We start from the raw sequence: 12,447 nt of genomic DNA on the forward strand, positions 1-12,447 counted from the left end.
GGCACGAACTAAACTGACATGGGCAAAGCCAGAAACGCGCGAGGAATTCTCACTAACTTCCGTTTCCCATCAGTAAAGTTGATGACGCGTATTTCGTCACGTAGTTGTAAGTGACGTAATTTACGTCATATCCCGTGAACAAGGTTTCATTAACGAAAATGATTTTATGGCATATTTATGAGGGATTATGTTACATATGCTTTCATAAATAAGTCCAACATATTGAGAAATTGTAATGTCTAAAAATTAAACTTTCTAAATCAAATGGTCAACGTAAAAATGCAAAAACCAATGTGTAAAACTAAAATGTGAGTCGTAATCATGTATATGCAAAAAAATTGCTTTAAAATTGAAAAAAAAAAACGTAAAACTTTTTCTAAGTGTTTTAGAAGTGGGAAAAAAAAATTTGGAATAAAGTTGTATTTTTTAAATATTTTTGGTCCCGACCAACTTGTTCTCTAAGCCATTTCCAGAAGTAAACTGTTACCGTGTTTAAAATTTAGTAACTAGGGAACAAGTTCGTCGAGACGTATTGCTTGGATTACAACTTTTTTAAATGAAAGCCTAAATTTTAATAATTAAAAATGTCTAAGAAATTACATAAATGTTATACGAGTACCGTACCGTACGTGTTGATATTTCCCTAAATCGCTTTAATTTATAAGTTTTGTAACTATCCAACGCCATCTTGGTAGACTTCAGGGAAATATCTTTTTATTTAGTTGACTGTAGAATTACATAAACCAAAAGTCTATTTAATTAGATGTAAAAATACTTCAGATTGCCTTTATTATAATCATTATATTTATTAATCGTTATTTACCAAATATAAATGTTATTTTTACCTAATACAATTTTTTCACGATATTAAACTAATATAATAATTATTTTTAAATGTTTCGGTTTTAAAATATCGTAAAATTATTTTTTTTGATCGGAAAAGTAGATGTTATAATATCTTCAAGTTAAAATATTTTTTGTTTATTTTTTATTACTTTTAATTTTATAGTAACTTCAAGTTTAGATATTTTTAATTAAATTTCAAAGTGAAAATATCGTAACTTGACCTTTTTCTATAAAAAAATTTAAGTTTAATTATTGTAAATTGTTCATTACCTCTTCGAAACATTTAAAATGATTACCTAGTAAATTTGTGGTGATATTTGTAGAAAGGCCTCAGAACTTAATTTTTTAAATTCGTGGATCTTCCCCGTTCCTTCAAAGATGGCATTATCTAAATTTAATCTTGTCTATTCAGGGTGCTGATGTTATGTTTGACTTAGAATATGGCTCCATATCATTTGATGGATTATATGCCGAAATTTTGCTGTTAATCTGGGTTTGCTGTCCAAAGAAACTCCTTGCGAATGTTAAATTTTAAAATAGCACATTTTTTATCTTGTTAGTTGATCACAAAATAATGTAGTGAATATTCGTTGACTAGTGTAAAGTGTTGAAATTTGACTAATTGGTGATTGGATGATTATTTTCAAATGGTATTCTAACCTAATTTATAAATTATGTTATATTTTACCTTAAAATATTTAAAAATTACCGAGAAATGTTTTTCTTGACTATTGTTTTTAATTCCAGCCAGCCATTCAGTGTTTGCGGTTTTACTTTTGCCTCTTTTAAAACTATTAACTTAAAAGTATAATTTTTTTGTTCAAAATGGGTGTAAAATTATTATAACCAATATATAAAAAATGGCTGTCAGAAAATAATCATCCAATTTTATATCTGCTACGTAAAACGTTGTTAGAGATTTAAAAATTAAATTTTGCCAAAATTTATAAAAATCTGTTATAAATAAATATTTCACCCCTATACTTAAGTGTTTCACGAGCAATACATCAATTAATTTAAAGGGTTAGTTTCGTAAAACAAAGGTTACACTTAATTTAAATTATTTTATTTTATAAAAATAAAAGTTAAATTTACATTAAATTAACCGTAGTTAATTACTGGTATATTTATATAGTGTAATACCGGTCTTACACGTTTCAGTTTTATTAGAAGTATTTTTAATTATTGAAAATCCAACTAAAGTATTCATGCACCAGGAAATTATATACATATATACTTGGAATGCCTAAAGAATACTGAGAAATGGGCGTGGTTTACTGCTGAAATATTCTGTCGTGCCATAGTACGATCAGCTCGACGCTGATTCGACATTAACCCTTGTTACCTTGTACAAGATCAGTTATTGCTCTTTTTAATCATCTAAATGTGGAATTTGTGCGTGGAAAACAATTTAAATCTATTAAAATATTTGTACTTTTAATTTTTTCGAAACCTCTTGGTGCTCCTTGTAGGCTTGGTGCCCTAGGCCCAGGCCTAGTAGTCCTATTGGGTAATCCGGCCCTGCTGGCGTGTGAGCGTCTTCCAATATTTTCCTGGTCGGCCGTCAACCAATGAATTTTAAAATAAAAGTTACGTCTTACTTTCTATATAATTTCCTGATGTTACGAATCTAATCCTTTAATTAAAATAATATATGAATCGTTCTTCCAAAATTAAACTTATTATTTGCTAGAAAATTGCAAACCTTTAAAATGAAAAAATATGGTGTGATATATAAAAACAACGAAAAAAATATCCTTATAAAAATTTGTTAGAAATACAGTTTGAAAAAAAAATAACTGCATATCTGAATGTTTAAATGTAAAAACAAATGTTCTGAAAAGTTTGCCACAGTCCACAAATAATCGTGTTTAGAACCGAGTTCAATTTTGTGTTCAAATGAGAGTTTAACGTGTAGTTTTACGTGAAAACGTAAAAACCGTAGTAACGTATTGATGTGTTTAATTTACGTGTAAACAAAGTTTAGATTGGCGTAAGCTGTCATATCAAACGATTAGGCGAAAAAACACGAACAGTTAAAACATGGCCTTTTAAGCGTGCCTGAAGGTAAATAAAAGCCTGGTGGGATTTTGAACTAAATGTGTCCAAAATGAATCCACTGGTAAACCAGTGAACCTTTTTCCTTTATAATGTAAACATCGTTGTACGTTTATCTTTCATTTTATTATTGGTATATATTAAAGGTTTTGGTTCTTATTGCGTTTTATTTAATTTTTAGGTTTAAGCTTTTTTGTTTTGAGTTGCGCGCCAAATTTCCTGAACCACTAGCGCCATCTCTGATGTGTATGGTGCGAAGACCTAGTTGTCATGTGCACCAAAATAAAGTTCATTATTTTTGAAAAAAAAAAATATTTCGTAAGGCGTAAAAGCCTCGATGTCATAATTGTCATTGTGCACCAACTTTCCTTCTAATTTAAAAAATCAAAATTAGAATCTTTGCATAGTGGGTTTTACGCAAAATATTAGGTAATATTTTTGGTTATTTTGTAGTAAGTTTTTGTAATTCGAAAGATATTGCTTGTGAAATTTAAAATAAAGCTTAAAATGGATGCTCCAACGGCCAAAGAACCAGCTCGCCAACCAATGATCTATATTTGTGGTGAATGCCATCAAGAAAATGAAATAAAACCAAGGGATCCAATTCGATGTCGTGAATGCGGATACAGAATTATGTATAAGAAACGTACCAAACGTCTAATTGTGTTTGACGCCAGATAGAAATATAATTGGAGATTCAAAACACAAAACATTTCATTATTAATTTTGAACTGTGTACATTAATTTGAAAATAAAGCCATTTCAACAAAAATAATTTTAATTATGGTATACTGCCTTTTTTAGTAAAACAAATATGGAGGAAAATACCGCTCGTCCGCAATTTGGAAACCGTTTTCTTACTGATCCATCAAAAGTATTTGAGCATAATGCTTGGGATAATGTCCAATGGAATGAAACGTTAGAAGCGGAAGCATTGGAAAAAATTGCCAAAAATTCATCTCTGCTTGTAACAGAAGAGAATTGTGTGAAATACGAGAAGGAGGCTAATAAGTTCTGGGACAAGTTTTACAACACCCATCAAGATAAATTCTTCAAAGATCGGCATTGGCTGTTTACAGAGTTTCCTGAATTACTAAAAGAATCAGAGCTGACAGATGATTTCAATATTCTGGAAGTTGGTTGCGGAGTTGGAAACACTGTAATTCCTCTATTGGAGGGCAATTCTAACAAGAGAGTGAAAATATACTGCTGCGATTTTTCAGGAACGGCTATAGATATAGTAAAAGAACATCCAGATGTAATGAAAAGTACTGATCGGTGTTTTCCTTTTGTATGTGATGTCACTTCACAAAATTGGAGTGTACCATTTGAGGAGAATAGTCTTGACATTGTTATTTTAATTTTTGTCTTATCAGCAATTGATCCAGCAATAATGCCCAAGGTTTTAAAAAGAATTAACAAATACCTAAAACCAGGTGGATTAGTTTTGTTTCGTGATTATGGGCGATTTGATATGGCTCAGCTACGGTTTAAGAATGGATCTTGTTTGCAAGCAAACTTTTATGTGAGGGGGGATGGTACAAGGGTTTATTTTTTTGATCAAAAAGAAGTGGATAATTTATTTGAAGATGCTGGTTTCAAGAAAGAAAGTAGCCTAGTTGACAGAAGGTTACAAGTTAATAGGGGAAAGCAGTTAACAATGTATCGTGTTTGGATTCAGGGAAAATATCAAAAGAGTTAGCTGGTTTCGAAAAAAAAATGTTCAATAAAAAGATGCTTCCTTTCAAATTAGTTTTTTATTTCAAATACTATACACTTCAATTCTCTTGTTAAAAAATTTATAAGGTCAAAGTTGAAATTAGCACAAAGAAGATAAAGGGCAAGGTCGAGGATTTTATTTTTCTCGCGCCATCTAGAGGTTGCCGGGGTGGGAAACTGGGAATTTTATAATTTATTTTCGGAACATGGCCGACAGAGGGTTTAACGATTACAATTCTTTTAGGTGAATATGTCCACATTGTTTCAATTTACCCTAAAATTTTATTATTTAGCCTATATGATAGAATATTTAAGTATAAGTATAGTATTTTAATATTATTTAGTGAACGTTTTAACTATTTTAAATTATAGAAAATGCATCTGAATTGTTTCTCTTGTTAAGCCTTTGCTAAGGCAATGCTTTCAATGTTACCTATGGAGGCTACGGTCATTGTAGCAATATCACGTTATTGTTATTTTTTCTTCCAGGGGTGAAGACGGTGGTGGTGGTTACAACGATAATAATGTACGGAGTCGCAGTAATAAGCCATTGCCTACAGAACCTCCATACACATTATTCGTGGGTAACCTGCCCTTTTCGTGTGTGCAAGGCGATGTAGATAAGATATTTAGTGGAGGAAAGGTTAGTACTGTTTGTAATTCTAATTGGCAGTATGAAATATACATATTGTGCTTGCGGTTTTACTGTGAAATTGATATAAATATAACATAATTTTTTGTTTATGGTTTTTGGTTTCGACACGTTGCCTTTTTATCATTTCTATAATAGCAGTATGTTTTTAATGGTTGGCGCTAGAAGTGGACCCTCAAGCGCATTAGGGAAAATGCTACTTAAAAATTTTAATAAATTTAATATCTTACTTTAATTAACTGCTATTTCACACATTTTAAGACCATTTTATGCTAAAACTTTATTTTCAATATAGTTTCATTATACAACGTTGCGATGAGCATGTAAAAAACAATAATTCAATGTGTTATAATGTTTAGGTTAAAAATGTCCGTATGGTCACAGATCGTGATACAGGAAAATTTAAAGGTATTTAATTTCTTAATTTATACGGGTTTTCATAGTATTCTAACTATAATTTGATGATTTCAGGATATTGTTATGTGGAATTTGATGATTTAGAGTCATTAATAGGAGGTTTAGAGTTTGATGAAGCCGTAAGTAATTATTTCTTACTACAAACCCCTCATTGTATACTCATTTCAGGCATTTTCCTAATGTCAATTTTAGGAAATGGGAAACCAGAAATTACGTGTTGATATTGCTGACAATCGTCGTGGCGATAAAGGAGGAGGCTTTTCAAATAGAGGTCGAGGTATTAATCAAAACTATTAATAAAAATTCTGAAATAACTTTTTTGTCCATATTTAAAGGTGGTGGCGGTTTTGACAGAGGTGGCAATCGAGGAGGCGACAGGAGATACAATGACCGTGGGCGTAGTGGAGGTAGCAGCTATGGTCGAAGTGGATTTAACGATCGTGGTGGTGGATTCAGCGATCGTGGAGGAGGAGGAGGAGGAGGTGGTTTCAATGACCGTGGATTCAGCGATCGCGGAGGCTACAATGATAGAGATCAAGACATGGATGGTGGACGAAGGGGTGGAAGGTATGGTGGAAGTAACAGAGGCCCTCAAAGGGACAGACCACCGCAGAATATGGAAGAATTTAGAGAACTCACTGAAGGTACTATACGAGTCATATTTATTTAGTGATGCAACCAGTAACATTCATTTGTAATTTCAGAGGAAAAGTCAGCACGTCCTCGCTTAAGACTTCTGCCACGTTCGGTCAAAGACCCAGTTAACGCAGTTGCTGACACTATGAGCCGAGCAAATATCTTTGGAGAAGCAAAACCTCGCGAGGAGAAAGGAAGTGAATCTGGTACATCTAGATCGCGGCAAGCATCAGAATGAAAAGGTTAGTGTACTTATTAATGAATAAGGCCCAATTTGAGCATAGTCTTAAGGTTTTAGAAGTCAAAGTAAGCCTGAAATAATATTAAGGACCGTTTACGAATTAGCAAACCCTATTTCCCCCTAATAGCGAGCTTAGCAATTAGAAAGACTGCTTTAATTAGGTTGAGAATATATTCTGACACCTAGTTTTAATAGCATTGGGATGCTTATTACTATGATTAAATTAGATTTAAAATCAATTCAGTTCCCTTAACCATAAAAACTTGGCATGCACATCGCTATGAATGAAAAAGGGATTGACAATTTGATGGGTACGTTACTTTAATTCGGGGTTATACCTACAGAAATTAATTCATAACTCTGAAACAGTAGTCTATCGGGAAAAATGTCATAGAACATTTTCGATTCCAAATGACCTCTATGACTCGTGAAACTTTGCTCCTACCCCCATTTACCCTGTATATGTAGTTTATGGTGCTCTTGGACTGAATTTGAGCTATGAAATTATCAAATTGGGTGTAGGTCAAAACTTTAAAATAGGAAAAGTTGAGATCTATGTTTTTATAAAGATAGAAGTTTAACTTTCACTTCGCTGTCCTTTTGGGTTAGATGGGTTTTCTCATAGATCTTTCGTCAATAGAAACATTTTTTTTTTTTTTCTATATTGAAAATCCAATCTAAATTTAATAATTTTTTTTTAACTATTTCAGGTTTATTAAATGGGAGGAAAAAATTAAATTAACCAAAATTATTCAGTGTAAATCTGCCATTTAATAATAAAAGTTAAAAAAAACTACATAAAAAAAGACCATTAGTGGGGCTGTTGAAGGCCCCAAAATATGTTTTAAAACTACACACTTTTCAACGATTAATTGGACTTTATTTTACTCTATTTATAATATTTAATCATTATTAATTTCTGGTTCCATTATTAATTTTTATTTATGAGCTGCTAGTTAACAGCTGTAAACTGGCTCTTGATTGTAATTTATAGAAGTCTAACTATGAAATGGGTTTTTGATTATGTTCTTGAAATTCACTTACTATTTCAATTCTTAACTAAAAATACTTTATTTTATTTTAAAATTTTAACCCATATAACTAATGAACTGTTTCTATGGCGAAATTAAATCAAGGCTTAACGCAATTCATGCAAAAGCTTAAGCTTCAAAGCGTTACAAAGGCTTAACAAACATTTATGGATAAATAAAAGCTTAGAGACTCTAAATACGTCGTAATTTATCATAACTCGTTAGGACGAACGGTTCCTCTCAAATTGTACAAAATAAAGAATCTTCGATATTTTGCTAAAATTTTCATATCATTATTTTTGTTGGAGGAAACTTTTTAAGTATTATTAGGGTTTGTAGATTCGAAGGTTTTTCTACGGTAATAATTGCAGTAATGTGTAGCTAATTCTTAACTTATTTTCTTATAGTGTGTAAATTTTAGCAAGATACGTAACTCAAATTGTAAAATTCTCCCCTTTCAGCTAATTAATCAATGTTTGTTGTGTGTAGTTTTAAATAAAATTTCAGGAACGTGTATAGAAGAACTAGGTTTAACCACTTTCTGTTTATGTAATTAAATATAAAAAGGACGGTTTTAAAAAGGTTAATTTTTTGCGCCCCTCCTCTTCGAAATCATCAGCAAAGTTTGCTTAATTTTATCTTTAAAATGTGGTGAAAAAAATTACAAATGTTAGGTGGAACCTTTTTTTTCAGCAAAATGTTTAACTATTATTGTTTGAAAGTAATGATTATTCGTTTTGCTCTGCTATATTTTATATATGAAACTGTAAAAAAATGTCAAAGCGCCCTCCGGGCAGACGTTTTTTGTATTAAAAATAATTGATCCTGGTTTTTCGAACATGTTTATTAGTCTTTGTATTTTACATTTTTCATCCCAACCATGATTACCTAAAGCAAAGATAATTTAAACTCGTACCCTAGATTCGAATACTGAGAGCTTTCCCATTGACGGTTTTGTTAGGAAGCGTTTACCCTTTTCCGGCACGTGACCTCAGAAAAATCGGGCTCCATTGGTTGCGGCACGCCCAACTTCGATCACGCGCTGCCTATATAGCGCGGCAGCGCGTGATCGAAGTTGGCTGTGGTTGCGGTAAGGCGCAAACCATGGAGCGAATTTTTTCTGAGTTCCGGCGGGAAGTGGGTAAACGCTATCGGCAACGCGCGAGAGAGTGATTTCGAATCTAGGGTACGAGTTTAAATTATCTTTGCCTAAAGTGACCTAATGGCCAACACCAGAAGCTCCTAAGCAGACTTGGAAATAAGGTTTTTTTAAACTGGTCCTTATGACCAGTGACCCCCTAGCATCTGAATTATTAAACTGGTCCTTATGACCAGTGACCCCCTAGCTTATGAATTATTCAACTGGTCTTATATAAAATGTTCTAATGTCATTTATAATCCTAAAAAACCTATACTACATGTTTAGAAGTTAGATTATGTTGGTAACATTAATTTTACACGTTTTCAAAATAGTTAACTTTATTTTATGAGTACCACAAGAATAGTACAATATAGTACTATATCTCACCTAAGACTACTACCATAGCCTAGAAGACCCTCGTAATTTACCGTATTATCTCTCTTTCTCTAGGCCCCGTAACTCCAGAGTCCCCGGTCGGTTACCGCGTAGCCAGGTGGCCTACCGTACTCGGGGGAAAGCGAGACTAGAGGATTGAGGGTTTGAGGCCAAAGGGGGGTTAGACAGTTCGGCTCGTTCGAGGGATGCGAGCGAATGTACTCTACATGAAACCTCGACGTGCGGCCGCGGCGGTAGTAAGCGGAGTCGCTGTACATAGAAATCCAGTGAATAGGGAAATCAAAATTGATATAAACCTTAAATTAATAGGTCATCTCCTATTATTTGGAATTATTAAACTGGTCACCTTTTGTTTTAAGGTTATTATTTCGAATGAATAAACTGGACACGGTGACCAGTGACCCCCCCAATTTTGAATAAATAAACTGGTCTGAGCAATTAATTAGCTGGTCTTTGACCACCTGACCACCGTTATTTCCAAGGCTGCTCCTAAGATGTAGATTTTAGTCTGCTAAGCAGTCGATTTTCTAATGTAAAACATTAAGCGTCTGCTTAGCAGACGAAATTCCAGCAGTTTTGGAGGTTCTCCTTTTGACCGCTACCGGACTCCGGAGCAGGCTTGGAAATAAGCGGTGGTCAGTGGGTCACAGACCAGTTTATTAATTTCTCGGACCAGTTTTTTATTCAAAAGCTAGGGCTTCACTGGTCCAGTGTCCAGTTTATTAATTCAAAATTATCTACCGTATTATTAACCAACTGGTCAACGTGACCACTTAAATAATTCAAGAGTTGGGAGTCACTGGCCTAATAGACCAGTTTAGAAATAAACCTTATTTCCAAGCCTGCTCCGGAGTACCGGGCTCATTATTCAAACGTGACTCTAATGAAATAAGCAGTAGTTACAGCCAACAAGTAAACATCTTAAGAATGTATTTAATTTTACTTTGGGATAATGACTACGTGGAGATGACGCTTTTGAAATAGATGCTGGTTAACGTTTTTCTCTTCCTCACTTCCTCTCCTGCCACGGGAGCTAGGACGTTTCCAAAGTATAAATAAATAATTATAGGTAGAATTTATTTAAATTGCTAGTTTTTGCAGTACCAGATACAAAAGTTGTCGAAGTGTTAGACATACTTACGAAACTGCTGTTTATATAGCCTAAAAATGTAACTGCAGTAATAATTGCAGAAGTTTATATTATAGTTTTAAGAGATATGTATATATCTAGGACAGCGGTTCCTAAAAGGTGTTCCGCGGAAGGGTCACAGGGGTGTCAAGAGTCTTTTAAGATCCGCTAGGGGCGCTCACGTCATACACATCTTTTGCTCATAGGTTAACACAGAAACGTCAACGAATGAGATGGCTGCTGTAGCGCGAGAGATCAAAGTTGGCCGTGCTCGTAGAAACGGGCGTGTCTTAAAGCGGGAAAACTCACGAGAAAAACTCATGCGCCTCGCTACCCTAATTCGACGAAAACTCGTCATTAAGCCTAGTCATGGTTATTATATTATTAGCTTACCTGATTATCTCTTTTATAACCATAAAAATACCTGAAATTAGGTATCAATACACTTCTTTCGCGAAGAACATTATAATTACTTCAAAATATTAAGTACGATAACAAATTGAGGTTTTAAATCCATTGTTTTAAAGCCTATTTGTTACCATGACGACGCATTCTTTCCGCGTCAAACCACGAGCCAATGAATTTGAAATGTCGTGTTACGTCTTACACTTGACGTAGTTAAAGGGGAACGGTCAAGCTTTAACCAGTTAGATAGCCCTATAGCCCATTAAAAACTAAAATTTATGGCGAAAACCGCATCAAACAATATTGAGTTGTTAATTTTTAATAAAATAAAGAATTTTCGGGAAATCGAAAAGCGCGCGTCCGCCGTGACACCTGGTGAGAAGTCGGTGAGACAGAAAAACAACGTAAAAGCGCGCACTGCTGAAGACGCAAAAAAAATGTTTTGCACGCGCGGCGCGTTGCAGCTATAAAGGCCCAAACACACATACGGTTCGCAAGCGATTTCGCCTGCAAATTTTCGCGCACGTGCCCATGCGCCATGACTTCCATTCTATTTAAGTCACGCGACGCGACGCGATTTGCCAGCGAAATTTCGCGCGCGAAGGCTATGTGTCATGTGTGCATCCACCTTAAGAGACCTAAGCCTAAACTGCGCGATTTTAAAAGTTAGGATAGTTCGCAAATCGCTCATACGGGGTTAGGGGCGCTGGGGTAGCCCCTAAGATGGCGGCGAAAATTCAAACCCAAACACCTGGCGTTATTTTTCGTATCAACTTTTTGGGCCAAAAGCTATTTTTTTTCAAGACAAAAAAAGGTACGTGTTAGTCTTGTTAATCTTTTGATACGGAAATAAGGCCATATTTGGAAAAGCTTGGCCGTTCCCCTTTAAGCCCCGCCGATTTTAACCAAAGACTATATATACGCTTCGCTTACTAGACAGGCGTGTTCTATGGCTCAACTTGCATACCGATTGTGGCTCCATCTCGACGCTGGTCCAAATTTTCCCCTAGCTTGAGCTGTGTTACTAGTGGCGCCTCTAGCCGCGGGTCAAAATATTACCCCAGCTTACAGTGCTACAGAGGTGTTAACAGGTTTTTCCTAGGAACACGCCTGTCTAGAAAGCGAAGCGTATATATAGTCTTTGATTTTAACCTATGTTGAACCCCTCCCGTTCAAAAGAAGCTAGGGGTCTTGACGTGATGGGTCGTTTTGTATTTTTATTATAGGCCTAGATGTTAGTACGTTTTTTTTATTTCCCTGGAAAGCTCAAAGTCATCTTTTCACTAGGAGAATTTCCCTTTACTATTTCATAACGGCACTTGTTAATTGGAACGTCCCACCGAGCACGCTTCAACTGTAGCTATTCAGTGTAAAGCACCTATTTATTTGTCATGTATCGCCATTTTCATCATAGTCGGAGTAAAGAACCACCTTTATAATTAGACATTTTTGGGGTGATTGTAATGGTTCCTTCAAAGACGACATTTTTCTCAAAGGCCATTAGATATGCAAAATTTAACACATTTCGAAATATCAGGGTAACCACAGTTCCTATATTTTTCTATTTTTTCCTATAATTTAACGTCCTTCCTTTTTTCTCCTATAATTTCATTAAATTTCCTCTAATACCCTATATTTTAACTCAAAAGTCTGAAGAAATTAAAATAGTTGCTATTTTACCCTAAGAAGTCTTTAAAACGTCCTAGTTTTTAAAGATGCTTATTTCCAACACTGTTCGCCGATAGTGTTCGACTATTTCTATCTGTTATCAACTTT

The 12,447-nt window shown here is 34.4% G+C and overlaps 3 protein-coding genes across 4 annotated transcripts; all 3 read left to right on the plus strand.

The window, feature by feature from the left end:
* Positions 1–3,242: 3,242 nt before the first annotated feature.
* On the plus strand, positions 3,243–3,698 carry Polr2K (DNA-directed RNA polymerases I, II, and III subunit Rpb12). The gene is made up of 2 exons (XM_090165805.1): positions 3,243–3,333; positions 3,406–3,698. The coding sequence occupies exon 2, from the start codon at positions 3,412–3,414 to the stop codon at positions 3,583–3,585; it is 174 nt and encodes a 57-aa protein (XP_090021931.1). The 5' UTR covers positions 3,243–3,333; positions 3,406–3,411; the 3' UTR covers positions 3,586–3,698.
* On the plus strand, positions 3,252–4,637 carry Mettl2 (methyltransferase-like protein). The gene is made up of 2 exons (XM_090165804.1): positions 3,252–3,333; positions 3,709–4,637. The coding sequence occupies exon 2, from the start codon at positions 3,719–3,721 to the stop codon at positions 4,604–4,606; it is 888 nt and encodes a 295-aa protein (XP_090021930.1). The 5' UTR covers positions 3,252–3,333; positions 3,709–3,718; the 3' UTR covers positions 4,607–4,637.
* A 121-nt stretch (positions 4,638–4,758) lies between these two features.
* Positions 4,759–8,425, plus strand: LOC149958391 (eukaryotic translation initiation factor 4H-like). 2 transcript variants are annotated; one of them, XM_090165806.1, is made up of 8 exons: positions 4,759–4,867; positions 5,113–5,266; positions 5,635–5,683; positions 5,747–5,811; positions 5,885–5,969; positions 6,028–6,336; positions 6,397–6,570; positions 7,280–8,425. In XM_090165806.1, the coding sequence occupies exons 1-7, from the start codon at positions 4,830–4,832 to the stop codon at positions 6,564–6,566; spliced, it is 870 nt and encodes a 289-aa protein (XP_090021932.1). In that variant the 5' UTR covers positions 4,759–4,829; the 3' UTR covers positions 6,567–6,570; positions 7,280–8,425. The 2 variants fall into 2 exon arrangements, with proteins under 2 accessions (XP_090021932.1, XP_090021933.1); XM_090165807.1 differs by having other exon boundaries at positions 5,885–5,963; positions 7,280–8,424.
* The last annotated feature ends 4,022 nt before the right edge of the window (positions 8,426–12,447 follow it).

This window comes from Leiobunum rupestre, chromosome 2, assembly GCF_980474605.1.
Source record: "Leiobunum rupestre chromosome 2, qqLeiRupe1.1.hap1, whole genome shotgun sequence".
NCBI lineage: Eukaryota > Metazoa > Arthropoda > Arachnida > Opiliones > Sclerosomatidae > Leiobunum > Leiobunum rupestre.